Source organism: Rhinoderma darwinii, chromosome 2 (genome assembly GCF_050947455.1).
Source record: "Rhinoderma darwinii isolate aRhiDar2 chromosome 2, aRhiDar2.hap1, whole genome shotgun sequence".
NCBI lineage: Eukaryota > Metazoa > Chordata > Amphibia > Anura > Rhinodermatidae > Rhinoderma > Rhinoderma darwinii.
In genome coordinates, this window is record NC_134688.1 from 410,588,372 (window position 1) to 410,613,733 (window position 25,362).

The window sequence follows — 25,362 nt, forward strand, 5'->3', positions numbered from 1 at the left end:
GACTTCAAACCCCGCGTAGCAAAATAAAGTCTCTTAGAAAAAACGCGACCCATTGGAATAACTCTGGTAGCAAAATTTAATAAATCAAGTAAAGATTGTAGTTCCTGTAGCATAGTTTTCTTTTTTGCTAACAGCTCAACCAACAAAACTCTGATTTTTAACAACTTATCTACTGGTAATCTAAATTCCATATTAACCGAATCTATAACAATACCTAAAAACTCTAAACAATAACAGGGCAAAACCGTTTTTTCTTTAGCAAGTGGAACTCCAAAATAACTAGCAACTTCAATAAATTTATCTAATAACTCTAAACATGAAAACGAATCAGCGTAACCAACAAACAAGAAATCATCCAAATAATGTAATATACCTCCATTAGGCATCTGTTCCTGAACTACCCAATGCAAAAAAGTAGAAAAAGCTTCAAAATAATGACAGGATACTGAGAATCCCATCGGGAGGCATTTGTCAAAATAAAATGCATTATCAAACTGAAAACCTAAAGAGTTAAAGCCACTAGGCTTAACTGGTAGTAATCTAAAAGCTGATTTTATGTCAGCCTTGGCTAATAGAGCTTTGTGGCCAAACTGTCTTAACAAAGCCACTGCCTGATCAAATGAAGCGTATGCAACTGACGCTCTTCCTTTATCTATCTCGTCATTTAAAGACGTCTTCTCCGGGTAAGAAAGGTGATGAATTAGTCTAAAAGACCCAGCCTCCTTTTTAGGAACTAAACCTAAAGGTGATAACCTGAAATTACTAAATGGAGGAGTACTAAATGGGCCAGCGATCCTGCCTGACTCTAATTCTTTACACAACTTTTCCCTAACAATAGCTTTATGCATATCTACTGATTTCAAATTTTCAACCCAGCAGCAGCCATGACCAATAAACATTGGAATTTCAAAACCTTCATTGAAACCCTTAAAAATGAGCTCAGCTTTCTCCCTGTCTGGGTAACGCTCGAGCCATGGGCGCATTCTTATTAGCATCACTGGCGTCCATGCTTTTTGATAACAACTCCTTGGTACTTGGCTGTTGCTGCGCTGACTGACTCGCTTTCTTGAAACATCTACACATGGGGTGAGCGCCCCCACAAAAGGAACACTCGTGTTTATACCTACAACTACTAAACCATTTGCAAGTTGTTTCATTAAAAGCGAAACATACCCCTTTCCTAAGGTTACCTTGAGCAGCATTTTGCTGTTTAACCGTCGCAGCTCTTTGTGGTAACATTAGATTGAGCCAAAGACCCACATCTTTAACCCCCCAATTAATGGACGGGTAAACTGGCAACTTCTGTCTAAACATTTCGTCATAGTTATACCATGCCATACCGCCAAAATTGCGATAAGCCTCAAGAATAATGTCAATATGTTGAAATAAACCACAACACTTATCCGGATATTTCTCACCTAAAACTGCAGAATAAATACAAAACGCCTGTAACCAATTATTAAAAGATCTTGGCATACTACGCTTCCTATCATCCTCGTACTTTTCATCTTTCTTATCACTACGAACAATATGTTCCTTAGCTGAGGGCAATAGTGATAAGACTTCAATAAATTCATTACGCCAAATGCGCTCCTTAATATTCTTCAACAAATGAAAACCTAAAGGTGACACTTCACACGAAATTGCCTCCTTAACACAAGTCTCTACAACGCCTGCACCTCTGTCTAATAAAGGAACAACACTAACAGACTCAGCAACCTGTGGCAAAATGACAGAAATATTACCATTACTCTCTGTCACTTTATCATTTGAGCTGTTCTGTTCACTCCATACTCCAGCTGCTGTACTAGGAGCTGCAGCTTTAGTAATAAAATCTGATAAAACCTTCATAAAATTAAAAAGATAGACATTTTGGTTAGCATTCATCTCACCACTCGCTGGGTCCATTGCAGGCTGATTTTCTCCCGACCTTGAACCGGCAGGTGGAGCTAAGCCCTGCTGGTCCTGACGAAATCCCTCTCTAGGCTGTGCAGCTCGTCCTGAGGAAGCTGTACTGCGCTGCTGCTGTGAGGCGCTTTCCCGCCCTTTTGACTCTGCAGGACCCTGGAGACTCTGCCTCGTCACTGTCCCACGTCGTTCTGACGACACCGACCTCTGACGCTGTCTCCCCTCTGCTGACAGGCAAAACTCTGCCCTTTGGCCGACTGAACGACCACTGCTTCTGCTCCTGCTGCCATGAGGAGGCGGTGAGTAAATTACCCGGCTCCTCCTTGTCCTCTTGGTCGGCCTCCTGTCAGTCTCTGTAAGGCCCGGCTCCTCCTCTGTAAGTACCGCCTCACTCCGCTCCGTTACATCCTGTGGTAGTCTTCCTCCTTGTTCCGGTGGCAGCTCTGCTACATTAAGGCATTTTCTTAGCCATTCCTCACCTCCCACTGACTCCGCTCTCTGTAATAGCTGTTGCATAAGGTCCCCCATGGCTTGTCTTGAGTCTTCTTCAAACGGCCCGGAACACTGCCGGACACCAGAATTTAAACAGGAAATCTTCCCGCCGTTGCTGCTCGTTATCCAATCAGTAAAAAGCGCGGGCTTCACGAGCGCAAGGTGGAAAATTCCAGAACCTGCTCGTACATTCCTGTACAGCTGACCTGAACCTGACCCATGCAAGTAAATACCAACTGTAATAATAAAAGAGGGGTGGGGAGGAAGAAACCAAACCAGAAACCACCAACCTTTAAATCATAAAAATTATGTGGGGCTGTGATACCATGTGTCCCCCAAGCGATTGCTATGGGGGGCCCTGGCAGGAGCATGTACAGGGTAAAAATGATGCTCCATATTATGTTGTTATTATTTTCTAGACACACGTGACATGGAGCATGCCACCATTTTTATTTTGTTAAATTCATACGGAATCTGACAGAAAAAAAATCTTGGTATGAAATCAGAGGCATATGGAGGTACAATAGAGAGCCACAGAAGTCTATGGGTGCCATATTACAGCTTCATACAACTCAGGAAGATGGTCATTACCAGTCTCTATGAGGCTGAAGCATGGCTCATACCTCGCAACTTTTGAATTCGGAAAAGAGGGACATTTTAAGCCACGCCCCTAACCACGCCCAATATCCCGCATCAACACATCAAATCACGGCCAGAAACTTCTGCAAATAACGCACGCACATTCTCACTGCGGATCTCTGGACTGTCTGGATATTACAGATATTATGGTCCGGTTATATCGTCTTTGTGTTACTTTCCTATCTTGGGTATAACATTTGCTCATCACGGCAGCAACTGCAGGACAAACCAAAAGGCTGAGAACAATGAAAGTCAAGTGGGAGACCCTGTGATGGATAACTTTTCAATTGACAGGTAGCAGAGTTACATAACAGGGATTTTTTTTCTCCAGTTGTGTAACTCTGCTACCGGTCAATGGAAAAATCATCCACCAGAGCCCCCCTGTAGATAGCTCCAGATACAGCCCCCATGTACATAGTGCCACACACAGCCCCCCTGTAGATAGCTCCAGATACAGCCCCCCTGTACATAGCTCCACACACAGCCCCCCTGTACATAGTGCCACACACAGCCCCCCTGTACATAGCTCCAGACACAGCCCCCCTGTAGATAGCTCCACACACAGCCCCCCCTGTAGATAGCTCCAGACACAGCCCCCCTGTACATAGCGCCAGATACAGCCCCCTGTACATAGCGCCACACACAGCGCCCTGTAGATAGCGCCACACACAGCCCCCTGTACATAACGCCAAATACAGCCCCCCTGTACATAGCTCCACACACAGCCCCCTGTAGATAGCGCCACACACAGCCCCCCTGTAGATAGCGCCACACACAGCCTCCCGGTAGATAGCTCCACACACAGCCCCCCTGTAGATAGCACCACAAACAGCCCCCTGTACATAGTGCCAGATACAGCCCCCCTGTACATAGCGCCAGACACAGCCCCCTGTAGATAGCTCCACATACAGCCCCTCTGTAGATAGCTCCACACACAGCCCCCCCAGTAGATAGCTCGACACAGCCCCCCTGTAGATAGCCCCACACACAGCCCCCTGGAGATAGCTCCACACACAGCCCCCCAGTAGATAGCTCCACACACAGCCCCCCTGTAGATAGCTCCACACACAGCCCCCCAGTAGATAGCTCCACACACAGCCCCCCTGTAGATAGCTCCACACACAGCCCCCCAGTAGATAGCTCCACACACAGCCCCCCCAGTAGATAGCTCCACACACAGCCCCCCTGTACATAGCTCCACACACAGCCCTCTGTACATAGCTCCACACACAGCCCCCTGTAGATAGCTCCACACACAGCCCCCCTGTACATAGCTCCACACACAGCCCCCTGTAGATAGCTCCACATACAGCCCCTCTGTAGATAGCTCCACACACAGCCCCCCCAGTAGATAGCTCGACACAGCCCCCCTGTAGATAGCCCCACACACAGCCCCCTGGAGATAGCTCCACACACAGCCCCCCAGTAGATAGCTCCACACACAGCCCCCCTGTAGATAGCTCCACACACAGCCCCCCAGTAGATAGCTCCACACACAGCCCCCCTGTAGATAGCTCCACACACAGCCCCCCAGTAGATAGCTCCACACACAGCCCCCCCAGTAGATAGCTCCACACACAGCCCCCCTGTACATAGCTCCACACAAAGCCCTCTGTACATAGCTCCACACACAGCCCCCTGTAGATAGCTCCACACACAGCCCCCCTGTACATAGCTCCACACACAGCCCCCTGTAGATAGCTCCACACACAGCCCCCCTGTAGATAGCTCCACACACAGCCCCCTGTAGATAGCTCCACACACAACCCGCTATAGCTAGCTCCACACACAGCCCCCTGTAGATAATACCCCACACAATCCCCCTGTAGATAGCTCCACACACTGTCCCCCTGTAGATAATACCCCACACAGTCCCCTGTAGATAGCTCCACACACAGCCCCCTGTAGATAGCTCCACACACAGCCCCCCTGTAGATAGCTCCACACACAGCCCCCCTGTAGATAGCTCCACACACAGCCCCCCTGTACATAGCTCCACACACAGCCCCCTGTAGATAGCTCCACACACAGCCCCCCTGTAGATAGCTCCACACACAGCCCCCTGTAGATAGCTCCACACACAACCCGCTATAGCTAGCTCCACACACAGCCCCCTGTAGATAATACCCCACACAATCCCCCTGTAGATAGCTCCACACACTGTCCCCCTGTAGATAATACCCCACACAGTCCCCTGTAGATAGCTCCACACACAGCCCCCTGTAGATAGCTCCACACACAGCCCCCCTGTAGATAGCTCCACACACAGCCCCCCTGTAGATAGCTCCACACACAGCCCCCCTGTAGATAGCTCCACACACAGCCCCCCTGTAGATAGCTCCACACACAGCCCCCCTGTAGATAGCTCCACACACAGCCCCCCTGTAGATAGCTCCACACACAGCCCCCCTGTAGATAGCTCCACACACAGCCCCTTGTAGATAGCTCCACACACAGCCCCCCTGTAGATAGTGCCAGATACAGCCCCCTTGTAGATAGCTCCACACACAGCCCCCCTGTAGATAGCTCCAGACACAGCCCCCCTGTATATAGCTCCAGAATAGGCCCCCTTATACTTTGTGCCACATTGCCGCCAGAGCGGAGAGAGGTAGAGGTAGCCGGCCCTACTGCTGCCACTCTCCGCTCTGCTTTGACGTAACTCACCGTCAGAAGAAGGCAGGAGTCTTGCAGCGGCGTTCCCACTGGTGTCGATGCCGGCCCAGGAGTGGACCAGTCCAGTAACCTGACCGGTGAGGTCAGATGACAGGTCAGGTGACAGGTCAGGTGACTGGACTGGTCCACTCCCGTGCCGGAATCGACACCAGTGAGAACGCCGCTGCAAGATGGCCTTCTTCGGATCGCTGCTGCAGAAGAGGGTTGCATTGACAATCCAACACAATGGGCAGCACTTTGAACACATTTTATAAGTGGTCAGAAACTTGTAAATAACTCATGAAAGAATAAAGTAACGTAAAACCAAGCACACCATTGTTTTTCTTGTGAAATTCTCGATAAGTTTGATGTGTCACATGACCCTCTTCCCATTGAAAAAACTAAAGTTGGATACAAAATGGCCGACTTCAAAATGGCCGCCATGGTCAACACCCAGCTTGAAAAGTTTCCCCCCTCCCATATACTAATGTGACACAAACAGGAAGTTAATATCACCAACCATTCCCATTTTATTTAGGTGTATCCATATAAATGGCCCACCCTGTATTATACATGTATACAATGTGTGGGACGCTGTAGGGGGTGTATTATATGTTATACATGTATACAATGTGGGGGACGCTGTAGGGGGTGTATTATACGTTTCACATGTATACAATGTGTGGAGCGCTGTATGGGGTGTATTATATGTTATACATGTATACAATGTGTGGGGCGCTGTAGGGGATGTATTATATGTTATACATGTATACAGTGTGTGGGGCGCTGTAGGGGGTGTATTATATGTTATACAAGTATACAGTGTGGGACCTTGTAGGGGATGTATTATATGTTATACATGTATACAATGTGTGGGGCGCTGTAGGGGGTGTATTATATGTTACACATGTATACAGTGTGTGGGGCGCTGCTGTGGGATGTATTATATGTTATACATGTATACAATGTGTGGGACGCTGTACGGTGTGTATTATATGTTACACATGTATACAGTGTGTGGGGCGCTGCTGTGGGTGTATTATATGTTATACAAGTATACAGTGTGGGACCTTGTAGGGGATGTATTATATGTTATACATGTATACAATGTGTGGGGCGCTGTAGGGGGTGTATTATATGTTATACATGTATACAATGTGTGGGGCGCTGTAGGGGATGTATTATATGTTATACATGTATACAGTGTGTGGGGCGCTGTAGGGGGTGTATTATATGTTACACATGTATACAGTGTGTGGGACGCTGTAGGGTGTATTATATGTTATACATGTATACAATGTGTGGGGCGCTGTAGGGGGTGTATTATATGTTATACATGTATACAGTGTGTGGGGCGCTGTAGGGGGGGGGATTATATGTTATACATGTATACAGTGTGTGGGACGCTGTATTATATGTTATACATGTATACAGTGTGGGGCGCTGTAGGGGATGTATTATATGTTATACATGTATACAATGTGTGGGGCGCTGTAGGGGGTGTATTATATGTTACACATGTATACAGTGTGTGGGACGCTGTAGGGTGTATTATATGTTATACATGTATACAATGTGTGGGGCGCTGTAGGGGGTGTATTATATGTTATACATGTATACAGTGTGTGGGGCGCTGTAGGGGGTGTATTATATGTTATACAAGTATACAGTGTGGGACGTTGTAGGGGATGTATTATATGTTATACATGTATACAATGTGTGGGGCGCTGTAGGGGGTGTATTATATGTTATACATGTATACAGTGTGTGGGGCGCTGTAGGGGGGGATTATATGTTATACATGTATACAGTGTGTGGGACGCTGTATTATATGTTATATATCTATACAATGTGTGGGGCGCTGTAGGGGATGTATTATATGTTATATATCTATACAATGTGTGGGGCGCTGTAGGGGGTGTATTATATGTTACACATGTATACAGTGTGTCGGGCGCTGTAGGGGGGGGATTATATGTTATACATGTATACAGTGTGTGGGACGCTGTATTATATGTTATACATGTATACAGTGTGGGGCGCTGTAGGGGGTGTATTATATGTTATACATGTATACAGTGTGTGGGGCGCTGTAGGGGGTGTATTATATGTTATACATGTATACAGTGTGTGGGGCGCTGTAGGGGGGGGATTATATGTTATACATGTATACAGTGTGTGGGACGCTGTATTATATGTTATATATGTATACAGTGTGGGGCGCTGTAGGGGATGTATTATATGTTATATATCTATACAATGTGTGGGGCGCTGTAGGGGGTGTATTATATGTTAGACATGTATACAGTGTGTGGGGCGCTGTAGGGGGGGATTATATGTTATACATGTATACAGTGTGTGGGACGCTGTATTATATGTTATACATGTATACAGTGTGGGGCGCTGTAGGGGGTGTATTATATGTTATACATGTATACAGTGTGTGGGGCGCTGTAGGGGGTGTATTATATGTTATACATGTATACAGTGTGTGGGGCGCTGTAGGGGGGGGATTATATGTTATACATGTATACAGTGTGTGGGACGCTGTATTATATGTTATACATGTATACAGTGTGGGGCGCTGTAGGGGATGTATTATATGTTATATATCTATACAATGTGTGGGGCGCTGTAGGGGGTGTATTATATGTTATACATGTATACAATGTGTGGGGCGCTGTATGGGGTGTATTATATGTTATACGTGTATACAATGTGTGGGGCGCTGTAGGGGGTGTATTATATGTTAGACATGTATACAGTGTGTGGGGCGCTGTAGGGGGGGATTATATGTTATACATGTATACAGTGTGTGGGGCGCTGTAGGGGGTGTATTATATGTTATACAAGTATACAGTGTGGGACCTTGTAGGGGATGTATTATATGTTATACATGTATACAATGTGTGGGGCGCTGTAGGGGGTGTATTATATGTTACACATGTATACAGTGTGTGGGGCGCTGCTGTGGGATGTATTATATGTTATACATGTATACAATGTGTGGGACGCTGTACGGTGTGTATTATATGTTACACATGTATACAGTGTGTGGGGCGCTGCTGTGGGTGTATTATATGTTATACAAGTATACAGTGTGGGACCTTGTAGGGGATGTATTATATGTTATACATGTATACAATGTGTGGGGCGCTGTAGGGGGTGTATTATATGTTATACATGTATACAATGTGTGGGGCGCTGTAGGGGATGTATTATATGTTATACATGTATACAGTGTGTGGGGCGCTGTAGGGGGTGTATTATATGTTACACATGTATACAGTGTGTGGGACGCTGTAGGGTGTATTATATGTTATACATGTATACAATGTGTGGGGCGCTGTAGGGGGTGTATTATATGTTATACATGTATACAGTGTGTGGGGCGCTGTAGGGGGGGGGATTATATGTTATACATGTATACAGTGTGTGGGACGCTGTATTATATGTTATACATGTATACAGTGTGGGGCGCTGTAGGGGATGTATTATATGTTATACATGTATACAATGTGTGGGGCGCTGTAGGGGGTGTATTATATGTTACACATGTATACAGTGTGTGGGACGCTGTAGGGTGTATTATATGTTATACATGTATACAATGTGTGGGGCGCTGTAGGGGGTGTATTATATGTTATACATGTATACAGTGTGTGGGGCGCTGTAGGGGGTGTATTATATGTTATACAAGTATACAGTGTGGGACGTTGTAGGGGATGTATTATATGTTATACATGTATACAATGTGTGGGGCGCTGTAGGGGGTGTATTATATGTTATACATGTATACAGTGTGTGGGGCGCTGTAGGGGGGGATTATATGTTATACATGTATACAGTGTGTGGGACGCTGTATTATATGTTATATATCTATACAATGTGTGGGGCGCTGTAGGGGATGTATTATATGTTATATATCTATACAATGTGTGGGGCGCTGTAGGGGGTGTATTATATGTTACACATGTATACAGTGTGTCGGGCGCTGTAGGGGGGGGATTATATGTTATACATGTATACAGTGTGTGGGACGCTGTATTATATGTTATACATGTATACAGTGTGGGGCGCTGTAGGGGGTGTATTATATGTTATACATGTATACAGTGTGTGGGGCGCTGTAGGGGGTGTATTATATGTTATACATGTATACAGTGTGTGGGGCGCTGTAGGGGGGGGATTATATGTTATACATGTATACAGTGTGTGGGACGCTGTATTATATGTTATATATGTATACAGTGTGGGGCGCTGTAGGGGATGTATTATATGTTATATATCTATACAATGTGTGGGGCGCTGTAGGGGGTGTATTATATGTTAGACATGTATACAGTGTGTGGGGCGCTGTAGGGGGGGATTATATGTTATACATGTATACAGTGTGTGGGACGCTGTATTATATGTTATACATGTATACAGTGTGGGGCGCTGTAGGGGGTGTATTATATGTTATACATGTATACAGTGTGTGGGGCGCTGTAGGGGGTGTATTATATGTTATACATGTATACAGTGTGTGGGGCGCTGTAGGGGGGGGATTATATGTTATACATGTATACAGTGTGTGGGACGCTGTATTATATGTTATACATGTATACAGTGTGGGGCGCTGTAGGGGATGTATTATATGTTATATATCTATACAATGTGTGGGGCGCTGTAGGGGGTGTATTATATGTTATACATGTATACAATGTGTGGGGCGCTGTATGGGGTGTATTATATGTTATACGTGTATACAATGTGTGGGGCGCTGTAGGGGGTGTATTATATGTTAGACATGTATACAGTGTGTGGGGCGCTGTAGGGGGGGATTATATGTTATACATGTATACAGTGTGTGGGACGCTGTATTATATGTTATACATGTATACAGTGTGGGGCGCTGTAGGGGGTGTATTATATGTTATACAAGTATACAGTGTGGGATGTTGTAGGGGATGTATTATATGTTATACATGTATACAATGTGTGGGGCGCTGTATGGGGTGTATTATATGTTATACGTGTATACAGTGTGTGGGGTGCTGTAGGGGGTGTATTATATGTTATACATGTATACAGTGTGTGGGGCGCTGTAGGGGGTGTATTATATGTTATACATGTATACAGTGTGTGGGGCGCTGTAGGGGGTGTATTATATGTTATACATGTATACAGTGTGTGGGGCGCTGTAGGGGGTGTATTATATTTTATACAAGTATACAGTGCGGGACGTTTTAGGGGATGTATTATATGTTATACATGTATACAATGTGTGGGGCGCTGTAGGGGGTGTATTATATGTTATACATGTATACAATGTGTGGGACGCTGTAGGGGGTGTATTATATGTTATACATGTATACAATGTGTGGGACGCTGTAGGGTGTGTATTATATGTTATACATGTATACAATGTGTGGGGCGCTGTAGGGGGTGTATTATATGTTATACATGTATACAATGTGTGGGACGCTGTAGGGTGTGTATTATATGTTATACATGTATACAATGTGTGGGACCTTGTAGGGGATGTATTATATGTTATACATGTATACAATGTGTGGGGCGCTGTAGGGGGTGTATTATATGTTACACATGTATACAGTGTGTCGGACGCTGTATTATATGTTATATATCTATACAATGTGTGGGACGCTGTATTATATGTTATATATCTATACAATGTGTGGTACGCTGTAGGGGGTGTATTATATGTTATACATGTATACAATGTGTGGGACGCTGTAGGGGGTGTATTATATGTTATACATGTATACAATGTGTGGGGCGCTGTAGGGGGTGTATTATATGTTATACATGTATACAATGTGTGGGGCGCTGTAGGGGGTGTATTATATGTTATACATGTATACAATGTGTGGGACGCTGTAGGGGGTGTATTATATGTTATACATGTATACAATGTGTGGGACGCTGTAGGGGGTGTATTATATGTTATACATGTATACAATGTGTGGGGCGCTGTAGGGGGTGTATTATATGTTATACATGTATACAATGTGTGGGACGCTGTAGGGGGTGTATTATATGTTATACATGTATACAATGTGTGGGACGCTGTAGGGGGTGTATTATATGTTATACATGTATACAATGTGTGGGGCGCTGTAGGGGGTGTATTATATGTTACACATGTATACAGTGTGTCGGACGCTGTATTATATGTTATATATCTATACAATGTGTGGGACGCTGTATTATATGTTATATATCTATACAATGTGTGGGGCGCTGTAGGGGATGTATTATATGTTATACATGTATACAATGTGTGGGGCGCTGTAGGGGGTGTATTATATGTTATACATGTATACAATGTGTGGGGCGCTGTAGGGGGTGTATTATATGTTATATATCTATACAATGTGTGGGGCGCTGTAGGGGGTGTATTATATGTTACACATGTATACAGTGTGTCGGACGCTGTATTATATGTTATACATGTATACAATGTGTGGGGCGCTGCTGTGGGTGTATTATATGTTACACACGTATACAATGTGTGGGGCGCTGTAGGGGGTGTATTATACGCTTCACATGTACACAGTCCCTCCCTGCGCTACACCGCTATACCCGGGGTCAAGATGGGCGGTTCTCTCAAAGGCCACGCCCATCTATTTGGAAACTCACCCGAGCTGCGCATGCTCAATGATTGAGAGGCCGGGACTGTCCCAGAGAAAGAGTTGTGGTCTCCTGGTGGAGCCTCATAGTGACCTGTACTCAGGTGAGATGCCAGGGAACTGGGGGCACAGCGGCCGGGCGCCGGGTGCTATGGTGAGCAGTCACACGTATGTAGCGGGCGAGCTTGTGAAAGACTGGCTGAATGGAGCACCGCTGTGAGGGGGAGATGGGAAACCTGTGAGAGGCAGTCTGGTCCAGCAGAGCTGTGTGTGCTGTGTGCCGCTCTGCTACATATATACTTACAGGCTCTTTGTAGTGTATGGTTCTCTTAGATAATGTGTGACTTGATGAACTGCAAGTCCCAGCATGCCCGCTCAGCACGTACTTTTGCTCTGGAGTATGTATACAAGCAATGACTGTGTCACTTTGGAGCTGTGTGTACATGTGGGCAGACTTTCCTCTGACAGTATTATCATGGATAATGTGGGGTATATATTCTGTGGCCGCAGTTTCTACTTTAGGATCTGTTTATACTTCATAACACCAATTAAAAGTTATTGCTTGTAATGTGCATTATTGTACTGGGACTCCCTATGAGTCAGTGTTAAAAGAAAACCTCTAAAAATTTGGAAAGTCAATCCTCGTATGTAAGTTGTGACGATGTTTCGATTTTTGAAAACCGCCAAATAGTGATATAGGGCATGCTGCGGATTTGGTTTTCTGCAGTGCGTCCGAAGTTCTGAGTGGATTTTTGTTCTGCATCTTATGAATGAGATTTGGAAACCTTCAGTTAACCTGAATGGATGGTATTTTTTTTTTACTGTGAATTTTCATTGTAAAAATTTGCACCATGTGAACATATCCTAATACCTCAGGCAGTTTTCTATGATGGCGCTAGCACAGGGTGTGGTTTTATAGCTCCACACGGGAGAGCAGAAAACCTGGACCGCATATCCACTTGATCTATTACCGCTCCGCAAAATTAAAAAAATGTATGAACATGAGGTTCTTAGTAAACCTTTTGCTCAAACTGTATAAGCCCACGTGCCACTTCATGGCGACCTCTGATGGCGTTGGCATAGGGTGTGGTTTTATAGCTCCTCGTAATATGGTGAATTTATCAGTCTTACTCCTCTTCACAATGAAAAATAAATTCTAGTCAAGTAAAACATGGAAAGTTTCTTAAGGTGCGCTGTATTTTGTGTCATGTGGCGTTCCAATGCAGCAACTAGTTTATCTTGGCGCCTCTGTGACGGCATTAATACATGCCACCCTAAGTGCCTAGGTCAGCACCATCTGCAAATACTGCCCTACCTAGAGAAAGTGATGTGCCACATGTGCGGCCGGCTGACAGGAAAGGCTTGAGAAAAAGTGATGTTTTTAGAATAAATGCAGACCAGCATGGAATTTAGGAATATCCCACTAGTTGCTTATTAACAGAAGTAAGGTGCGTTCAGCAAACACAATCCAGAATGTGTTTGGTTTACATCTGCAGTCCCTTTCACGTATACCGTGTGACTGTCAATGGGAAAATTAGGTATAAGTGTAGGGACAGGGTAAAATTGTGACATTTTCGCTGCAGGGTGTAGCAGCCTGTTGTTGTTTCATCTGCTTGTATGTGTTATTCAATAGACGGCCTGGCATGCTTCTTTGTTAGCATTTTGTCCGCTTCCTACACTGGCACAGGGCATGGCAGTGGTATGCAGTCAGGCCTGTGTGGGCCTCCGCTGTTATTTTGACTTCCACAAATAGTCTAGCAGCTGTGCTTGTCCCCGGCTGTTGTCATGTAGAGGGGCAATCTATGTGCATGTGGTCATGCTTGTTAGTAGGCTTTGCAGTGTGGCATGGTAGCTGGAAACTGGTATAAAAGCCCACGTGCCAGTAATGGTTGCAAATAACGAAGATGGGTATAGATATGTGGGCATTGCAGCAACTGTTTAGTTTACTTTCCTTTGCAGTTACTACAATGTTAGTTACATAGCTAATATTGTGTTGCCCTGCCCTCCACACACTGTTAGGCTGGGGTTCACACTGTGCGTTTTTGTTGAGTTACTCTCAATGAGATAACCTATAAGCACAAAAGCTCAGGGAACATAGCACCCAAAGAAAAAAAAAAATATATATATATATATATATATATATATATATATATATAATCAGATACCAAATAAAGTGGAGTCAAAAACCCAACCAAATTAATGGCTAGGTGAACAGCCAGAAGGATATTTCAAGGAGGCGTACCCGTAGTCATGGTGGGGAAAGGAGGGAAAGGCCGTGTTAGATATGGCAAAGAGACCGCCTCTGTGAGAGACATGGGGAGATTATCTACCAAAACAAGAAAAGCATGCTAAACATGCAATAAAAACAAAGTGTGAAAAACGTAGGTGTCGTTACAAATAAATCTGGCATACGTCATCTGCAAACTTCTTCACTCCCTATCAGTGACAATTTTACCAAGTAATACATTGGTACTTGTGCACCTCTGTGTACAACGCTGGTACATATTAAATAATAGACTCTTCCTTTTGTATGTGTTGCAGCAATAATAAAAAAACAAGCAATATAAGGCTTCATTCATATCTGCGTCAGGGCTCCGTTCCGTCGGCGCTTTCTGTGAGAACGGAGGCCTGACACAAACGGAAGCCATAAGCTTCCGTTTCCATCACCGTTGACTGATCCGGTGCCAATGGTTTCCGTTTGTCTCCGTTGTGTAAGGGTTCCGTCGTTTTGACAGAATCAATAATAGTAGTCGACTACCCCTTGCACAACTGACACAAACGGAAACCATTGGCATCGGATCCGTCACCATTGAAATCAATGGTGATGGAAACTAAAACCTATGGTTTCTGTTTGTCAGTCAGGGCTCCGTTCTGACGGAAAGCTCCGATGGAAAGTCAGAATTGAGCCCTGACGCAGATATGTTAACGAAGCCTAAAATGCACATGTTCAGCAGGAGAGGACAAATTGCTGTAGACTGGAGCTAGTGTGACTTTATTAGTAGCCCGGAAATGTGAACTTCCATAGATCTCAATAGAAAACAACCCAAAAGTCCATCACAAACAGCAGATTTCTAGACACATTGGTTACCTGGCTCTTGGGATTTGTCCAGCCCTTGTGAGAGTGCTGCTCCCAATTGGAATGATCACTTTATGGCTCCTGTACTGAAAGTGGGACATAGGAGACAGTGTGCACTCTGTCTCCATTCCTGCTGTTGATTAACTGTGTGTAGAATGGCCCACGGGGGTTTAGTGATGCTATATCTGCAAATGGAAAGAGGGGACCAGCATTATTATTATTTCATATATTTAACCAGATACACTTTGGGGTTTCTACCACTGGGACGAACAGAATCCCAAAAAATTGGGTGCTCATTCCTTGTTCTATCAGTTGTGTTTATATCTCCTATTGACTTCCACGGCCACATCTGTCTGGAACCCTGTTCTAGTGGTCCCCCAACTGCCGGTGGCCAGTGTTACACAGAACCCACTTGAATGAATAGGTGACTGGCAGACTCATTGGTACCATGTATTACAGAGTGGAAGCTTCTCTGCTCTTGCCAATAGTAGCCCCCCCACCACATTTCTTTATGACGTCCATATGGGGTTATTTAGTTGGGACAACCACGTTAAGCAGAATCTTTCTGTGCTGCTTTACTATCCCAATCTCTTTCTAATTTTATGCATTTAAATGTTCTGATATTCTTGAAACCTTGTGCTTGTCATGCGATGTGATCATTAGCCATTAAGTATAGACTAATCATGGTTATAATTGTGGTAGGGACGTTCTTGATGACATTGTTGTTCTGCTATTCTCGATTTAATAGTCTGTGTCATTTGTTATATTAAATTACAGTGAAGATTAAGCAAAATCCTTGTGTTCTTTAGACACTTTTACAGCAAAGGCTCAGACTATATGAGTTCCTAGGCGATGTGCACACGATGATCCCAATCCTCCATGTCTACTAGTTTTGTCTAACTGGCCCCTATATAGTGGGCACTGTTGCTATAGCAGTGTTTAGGACAGTGGTCTGCGTCCTGTTGCTCTCCATTTGTAAAACTGCACCTCCCAGCATGCCCTGCCAGCTATAAGTGTTCTATACACTAGAGAAACATAACTGCTCTGTCTCCTTTCTGCTTTGTTTTAGATTTCATAATGATCTATATGATTTCTTGCTAGGTTCCTTAATGTACAGCAGGAACTTCATCTGGTGCCGTACATCAAACGGCTGAATATTTTGCGAGACATAATTCAGTAACAACTGGATAACCAACTGCATCTGTAATTGATTTGCCCTAGTCACCATTGAGGGGATTCGAAACGGTGGTGTGGTTGCTTGCCATCCTTCTGTCGCTTGTATATTGGAGAATCAATCGATAAAATCTCACCCGTCCATCTGATTTCAGTTTTCCCCGGGATATTAAGGGTATGTTAACACTCTGTGTTTTCAGGCGAATTTCAGGGCGTAAATGTCTCGAAATATGCCTGAAAAAATGGGAGCTAAACGCCTACAAGCATCTGCCCATTGAATTCAATGGGAAAAACTGTTTCGTTCAGACGGGGTGTTTTTTTTTTTGTTTTTTTTTACACTATGGTTTTAAAAAGAGGCGTGTAAAAAGGAGCATGTCCCTTCCTGAGCAGTTTTTGGTGCTGTTTTTCATACGGTCAATGGAAAAAACGCTCCAAAAATTTCTAGAAAAATCATGTTCAGCCATTTTTACTTGAGCGTGTGAACATACCCTTATTGGCATGACTCCGTGGTAGACCTCACTAGTTGTAGCAGCATGGACACATGAGAGGTTATTCTATGTACTGGATACTGTTTTTGCATAATGTGGGTATTTTTGCCAGTGAAGTTATGTTTTTTTTTTTCATATATATATATATATACACACATATAATATTTATTTTAATTGGTCAGTCTGCTTTCAGACAACCAAGAGTTCTCCAATATAGTCTTACAATTCAGAATGATCCGTTATTCATTTGAATGGTTGTGGGGAATTTCAGTTGCCCTGTAGATGCCAGTCTGATGCCATCCTGCTGGCGCTTGTCCTATGAAGATCATTACAGTCTGTGACAAAGGTAGAAAATCTAGGTGTAAACATCATTCTGTATTCCGCGGACAGCTCCTTTATTTGGAATCCCCAAATACCTGCGGCTTTATATCTGAAATTCCTCCAATAACATTATAGTAGTGAATTTCTGATAATGGAGCTTTCTGTTTGGTTTGTACATCCGTATATATTAATTGACCCTACCCCCCCCCCCCCACCCTATAGGCTGTACCAGTTTAACAAGTTATGGCAGTGACTCCACATAGCTGCATTTGTAATGAAAGCCATGCTGTCTCTTAAACTTTCACTCTCTGTAATCTTTCTCATTGATCTGGGCTTTATTCCAGGAAATTTGGCTACTCCACCTAGATCCTTCCTACCTGAGTCATTATCAGCAGCAAACGATGTATGCAGTTCCTGAAAAAAAGTACATGAAGCATGTGGAAAGTCCATCATGTACAGGGTGTCCTGCATAACGTGTCTTGTAGAACACTTACATATTTGGATAATTATTAATATCTCCCTATTGGACATGGTTGTAAACAAATTCTTCTGGTGCCTCTTCTAATCTTCTCATGAAACTAGTCGTGTTGTGTGTCTGAGGAAGAGAAATAGGGTTGACTTGGCGGCACACACACACACACACACACACACACACACACACACACACACACACAGCAGCACGGTGGTACAATTCTTGATCTCTGATCTTTCGGTTTTCCATCTATGTAGCGATTTAGTTCTGAGCTGTATCGGAGTGAACGCTTTTCTGGACGCTGTACAAGTAGTGTCTCAAATACCTTGCTGGCTGCATTCCTGTGTGACTTGTATCTTTTACTTTGACACTCTGTGATTACTAGTGGTTATAGTAAATGGATTTTATTGCTACATATCTACCATACTTTAAATATTTCACGGTAACTTTTTGCAGATCTGGCAGCGTATTTAACTATTTGCATTGTAAAAGCAAGAACAGTGGTTCTCAACTCGAGTGCTCAAGTGCGCCCCCATCAGGTTATGATTTGAGGATATCCCATATAGATAACACTTGTGGCCGCTCCGAATGCACTGACCATAAGCCTATCTGTGCTAGAATAAGAAAATCCTGAACACTGACCTGCTTTAGAATAAATATGGGTTTGTGTTCTTGTATCCAACAAGGGGCCAGGATGGATGGAGGGTTTTTGTCTTATTACAGCTTTTACAGACCAAGCTTGCACTGTCTACAATTCTTAGGCCTCATGCACACGAACGTGTTTTTGCGTCCGCAATTCCCCCACAAATCGACGGGAGAATTGCGGACCCATTCATTTCTATGGGCCCATACACACTATCCGTGTTTTCACGGGTCTCCGCATGTCCGCAAATCCGTGCCGCAGAAACTCGGGACATGTCTTATTACGGCCCGCAAATTCGATGCGGACATGCCCATAGAAGTCAATGGGCCCGTGGAAAATGCGGGTACACCTCCGTGTGTCAACCGCAGTTTGCGGATTTGCGGAAGTGTTGCTAGGCGACGACCGGGAATGAGTTCTGTCGTCGTCCTGTTTTACCTAGGCTTTTTTTTTTTTTAATCCGCATTTTGCGGATTACATACGGATGAACTGCGGATTACATACGGATGAACTGCGGAGGACATTTCACGGAACACGGTCCTGGAATTTGCGGACCAGAAAAACACTACGGTCGTGTGCATGAGGCCTTACTCTTTCATAAAGAGCGAATGCCAATTTTTCATAACTTTTTATAGACTCTTGCCATTTTTACCTCAATACATTTACAGCTTAAGGCTTTATTCACACGTTGCGGAATTCGGTGCAGAAAATCTGCATCAAAACCGCAGGTAAAATCTGCAACTAATTTAGGTGCGGTTTTTACATTTGCGGAAATAGGTGCGGTTTTATATAGCTGGTTTTGTTGCTTTTTTTTCTTTTTTTTTTTTTAACTTTTTCATAGAATTCGCAAGCGGAAATAAATTGACATGCTGCAGGTTTTAAAATACACACCGCATGTCAATTTACGTACATAAAAAAATCTGCAATGTGTAGATGAGATTACTTGGAGTATCGTTTACTTTGTTGGTACTCTATTATGTTGCGGATTTTCCGCAGGAAAATGCGTTTGGCAAATCCCCACGGAATACGCATCGTGTGCATTTGGCCTAAAGGTCTTATGTTCTGAGTGGACAGAATAGTGTTGGATCCAGACCAGTAATAATAATGGCTTTGCTGTGGGGTCATTTCTACCACGGGTTAGAATATTATTTTTGCTGCTCAAAGTAGGTTAAAGGGCATTTATGTGGGTACTAGAGGTCAGCAGCTGGAATATTTGGCAGTACCTCTAAGTGCTCTTTTATTTTCTCTTAGCAGGAGATTTGTATTACTCGGTAATATTTGACATTTAGGGCAAAGGAGCGCAATTACTATCTAAAGTAATACTATTGTCTGTTGCTTTGCATGAATATGGTAGGAGAGTATGTAATGTATATTATGTGGTTATTTTATCAACCCTTATAGCAAAAACACGTGATTAGGTCACCAAGATGTGGGGTCTGCGCTTCTTCACGCTAAAAACGAGTTCCTAGAATACCATTTGAGCAGTTACTTAAATAAATGAGGTGGAGGAGAGAGGTGTTTGTTATATAGGGGAATAGTCTGCGCTTGCTGCATACCAAGGGTTCATCTGTTCATCTGACACTTGAGGAAAGAATGTTTCTCTGTGCACAATGAGCTGATAATGGAGCTGAAATCGACACTCTGCCCGCACTGATACTCTGCCCTGGGTAACACACACTTGATTGGGTGCAGCCAGGTTGGTGGTTGCAATAAAATCGTACAGATTCGGACTCTGCCTGAGCAAAACTAAAACAAATGTGTTGTTTTGGTTTGTATGACTTGTATTCTAATGATCAACAGATATGGATGAATTACTGCAGATTTTAGTCTACACCAGAAGCCAATCTCATTTCTGTAGCTGCTTTTATAGATATCCATCGTAAACCACCCAAAAAGTTAGCCCCCCCCACCCCCCCCAAGGCAGATATCTAGGCACATAAGCTACCACTGTAGAGGAGCCTTTACTTCTTGGACAAACGGAAGCTTTTTTTTTTTTTTTACACTTTTACGCACGTTATGAGTTCATGAACTGGTGACATTCACTTGTGCCTTGCCTATGTTTATGGACTGTGTGTTAAGTTATTGGGTGTGCCCTGGTACCATCTGGATGAAATATTAATCTTACACGGGTGCAGGGGCTTATTTGAAACTTTAGGTGGTGCTAAGTGTTTGCCACCAGTAAAATGATAGTTTGGCGCACTGACTTATTATGTAACGCGCTACTCATAGGGGGAGGGAGAGATTGGCGCCAGTTTGTTTTTTTTGCACATTTTGGAGTGTTGTATTTTCTCTCCTCTCGTTACTAGGAAGAGAAGTGTTCCAAATTAACCAGGAGGTGGCAGGGTCAACAAGCTTCCAACTGATTTATAATTTTTAAAGATAGAAAATAGCGCAAAAAGTGTTTAGGACTGCCAGTGATCTGCATCTTTAAAAAATTTGGGGCATTGGATTGACAAACTTCAGTTTAGGACTGGCATATGAAACACTTAATAAATCTCCCACTTGGCCTTCTACACAGATAATTGAATACCCGTCGTCGCCCCCCCCCCCTTCTCTACAGAGTCTGAATAGCATCTAGCTCTGTGTTGTCATGCAAAGATTCATTCTACAATAGTACTGATTGGCATTCACTCCTTTCCTTCAGTTGCCGCTATAAATATGATGCTGGTGGAAAATGTATGGAATCTGCCAATAAATATCTGTCTATGGAAAGCTTGAAGGGGTGCACTCAGGACAATCCATGTTGATGTGACTTATTAAGGATTATGGACATCTGGACCCATCTCTTTGTCAGAGAAGAAAACTTCTGCCAAGAGAATCTTCCACGCTGGAGGTCTTTGGTACAAACATGAATTACATGGTTGCCCATTGACTTTAGTGGGTGCTGTGTAACGGTACATGTGCGAGTTAAAATTTGGACCAGCTGGCAGCCGCCCCCCATTATCCTCATTATCGGGGCAACTATCTCAGGAAAGAGGCGTTTCCTCTGTGGACCACGCCTGTGTCACATTTGTCATTGTGATTAATGAATTATTGGTGTGTGAAATATGCGCCTGTACAAACCAGCGCAGAGATATTTACTGTCCATTAGCGTTAATAGACAACGTTTTATAGTGGCGTTTGGTTAGGAAGTGAAAACCAGTGTGGTTTTTATAAAGCCAAAAACATCAAGTGATCTGCAGTGAGGGCAGACTGAGGCAGGAACTACAATCTTTCCAGTTAATGATAAACCTACATGATGCAACATAGACTAGCTCGCTATTCACACTATTTACTGTATATTCACATGAGACAGATTTGTTTAAAAAAAATGTCTGCGACTGTCCCATCCTCTAAATGGTGCCGGCAGAAATCCATGCACATACTACAGAAACCACTCTATTTAGGCTCTGTTCACATCACGTTATAGCCTTCCATCCTATTCCTCTGACGGAAGACTGCAACATATCCCAATGTATAGGCATACAGTGGGATATGTCGCCTATAGGATGAAACAATACACCATATTATTCTTCCACGGTCCGACATATATACTCGCCAATCTGCCGGTTCCTCATCCTGTCCCATCATTTCCCCACAGCCTCTGAGCGAAGGCATCACTTCTGGCAACCTTCACCGCATCCAATCAGGAGCGAGGTTCTGGGAGTGATGTCGCCAGCCTGTACCAGGGATGCTGAAGGGGTGGAGAATGATCACTGGAATAAACCAACCAGATGGAGGCTGAGGACACTCTTTTGGCCTCCATCTAGCAATAGAAGCTTATAGACATGTAGTGTGTACACTGGGAGCTTGACCGGTGTATGTGCTAAACGTAGATGAAAAATGTGATGTGAACAGGGCCTTAGGCCTCATGCACACGAAAATCACGGCCATGCATGAGGCCTTAGATATATGGAATAGAGTTTTCGGGTCGCAGAAATTTCTGCAACAAATCTGTCGCAAGTGAATTCACCCTTAAAGAAATCCTCAGTATAATTAAGGGTATGTTCACACGGCCTATTTACGGACGTAATTCTGGCGTTTTTGCCCCGAATTACGTCCGAAAATAGCGCCTCAATAGCGCTGACAAACATCTGCCCATTGAAAGCAATGGGCAGACGTTTGTCTGTTCACACGAGGGGTAATTTACGCGCCGCTGTCAAATGACGGCGTGTAAATAGACGCCCGCATCAAAGAAGTGACCTGTCACTTCTTTGGCCGTAATTGGAGCCGCTATTCATTGACTCCAATGAATAGCAGCGCCAATTACGTCCGTAATTGACGCGGCGTTCAAGCGCCTACACATGCCGTTACGGCTGAAATTATGGGGATGTTTTCAGGCTGAAACATCCCCGTAAGTTCAGCCGTAACGGATGCTGCCGTGTGAACATACCTTAAAGGGTATATCTATAAAGGATGGTCTGGGAGGAAATAATTTCTCTGAGTTGTTACTTAACCTTTGTCTGGTCCATTCAGCTGCAGGTATCCAGGCATCATGCTGAAGGTAAGTGCAACGATTGCATGGAATTTCTTCGTGTTGCTAAGGCGGCAGCTGCCTTGGGCTGAACCCTGTGTGCTGCATGTGATGGAGCTGTTTTCCCTGTTCCTTCGTGTTACATTATTCATGAAACACTAGGATTTTTTTGCTATGGTTCCAACCATACAAGTACACTTCATGTTGCCCTATGAATTCCCACAGGCTGGCTTAGGGCCGGTTCACATCAGGGTTTGGTTTCCGTTGATGGGTTCTATTAGATCTTTACATCTGAGGAACCCATCAACGGAAAGGCAAATGGAAACCATAGCTTCCGTTTGCATTACCATTGATTTCAATAGTAATGCTTCCGCTGCAAATGGCTTCCGTTCCAGTCGACTGCACTATTGATTCCGCCAAAACAACGGAAACCTTATGGAACAAAGGCAACGGAAGCATTACCATTGAAGTCAAGCTTGGTTTGCCTTTCCGTTGATGGGTTCCTCCGACGGAAAGCTCTGAAGGAACCCATCAACAGAAACCAAACGCTGATGTGAACACAGCCTTTTTATTAGTCCTGTTTAGAAGAGAAATCCTGGGGTTCTGCGATAGGTCTTATTAGTTTTGGTGCAGTGTGACAGATGATTCGCCTGTTATCACCTTATGTACTGACTACTTTTAATATGTCAAAAAAGTAGAAATGTGTGCAGCACCGCAGAACTAAACCTCCAGGGTCAAAATGGGTGCCAGCTTCCAGGAATCCGACTGATGGATGCCCACAATGTAGATGCGAAAAGGAAGCAGCACTCCAGCAAAGATTTCAAGAATCGGGGAGAATAAATGTGGATTCTTGAAATCTTTGCTGGAGTGCTGCTTCCTTTTCCTTTTGGCATCCTTTTAATGTGTGTCACCTGCGCACCAGGAGATAATGGTCCGTATATTACCATATTTTTTTTCACAGTCGTCTGTCGAAATGTAGGTTTCATCTGATTAAAATGTACAGGTTAGGATGTATGTCACGTGCAGTATGTGGGCAAGAAATCCATGTGGGATCTAAGAAATGTCATATACACACTCCTTTCTGCAGAACACCACATATCTTGGGGTCCCAGGAGACACTTGTTGTCCCAAATAACCATTATTCCTAGTCTGACCCACGTTAATATCTAATAATTGTGGGCAAGCCATTATTTGCTGTGTCAGGTTGCTATACATGCAAAGTAGAATAGCCACCAGTGTGAGTTTGGCCGCGGGTAAGGCTGTTGTGCATATGTTTGAATGCTTTTTGCCTAAGCTGACGTTTTTTACAGTGTACTCTGTACATTGGAGAACCTACTGTACTGCTTCCTTTTCAAGACCTGAACGTGGTTTTGTTATATGGAGGCTGGAAAATATTGTTAAAAAATTGTGGGTGGGGGTGTTTTCTCACATGAAACATGGATATTTTTTTTAATTTGTGACTCATGTTTCCAAATTGCTTTTGGTTGTTGTGTCTTCCTTTCTGCAGTATGTAAGATCCTCTTTATTGAGACTTGGGCCGTCTTTCCTTTGGATACGGTGACAGCTGTGACTCGTATTTAGTTAACTGCTTTCAGAAGACTTTATGGTATTACAATTATTTACAGGCTTGGTGTACTCTGATGTTGTGTTTCTTTGAAAACTAGCCTATTGAATCGGAAGGAAGACTGTTGTAATAAAATAATATGTACTTACTACAGGGCCAAAAGTATATTGACATCCAATCAATCCATCCATATGAGCTTGTTGAACATCCCATCCTAAAACCATGGGCAATAATATGGATTTTGTTGCGTGTGTATTTAGTAGTCTTTCCACTAAATTCTAGAACATTTCTAAGGGATTAAATTCTATTTAGGCACAAGAGCGTTCGATAGGATGGGTGATCTGCTCTGGATTGCAATTGCTGTTCCAGTTCAAGCCAAAGAAGTGCAGTGATTTTTATTGTAGGGATTCTGTGCAAACCATTTTTATATGGACTCTTGGAAGAACAATGTTCTGCAGATTGTCACTATGTGGGACATACTATTTGTAGGCACTGCTGTTTTGTGGTCTTACTGCTTTGATGCTCTTTTACTTCGATGCTTGCACCAACAGAACTTACAATTGACTAGCAGGGCAAATGTTTACAACAAATCAGTTTGCCAAAGTTGGCATCCTACGACTATTCAGACACATATACATGGGGGCGTCCAACAACCAGCCCTGTAAGCTGCACTTGCTTTTTTTAAAGCACGTTATTTGTAGAACTGGGAATGAACGAAGCAGCAGAGGAGGAGGTACTAATAGAAGACGAGAGAGAGGGGAAGATTTATTTAATAAGAAACAAGTTGGAATAAGATGCAACAAAGTTATAAAGCGGCACACATACTTGCATACATCCACAACGGGA

The 25,362-nt window shown here is 43.7% G+C and overlaps 1 protein-coding gene across 4 annotated transcripts in view; it reads left to right on the forward strand.

Moving 5' to 3' along the window:
- Positions 1 to 2,186: 2,186 nt before the first annotated feature.
- Positions 2,187 to 25,362, forward strand: part of MYO1C (myosin IC) — a 141,948-nt gene continuing 118,772 nt past the window's right edge. The window contains exon 1 of one of the 4 annotated variants that reach the window (XM_075854187.1): positions 2,187 to 2,207. Coding sequence is in view for 1 of the 4 variants with exons in the window: in XM_075854183.1 (XP_075710298.1) it covers positions 12,439 to 12,483 (45 nt within the window). In the remaining 3 variants the exon portion in view is untranslated. Of the gene's footprint in view, positions 2,208 to 2,263; positions 2,285 to 12,347; positions 12,484 to 25,362 lie in introns of those variants that run through there. The other 3 variants (XM_075854188.1, XM_075854186.1, XM_075854183.1) reach the window with 3 other exon arrangements.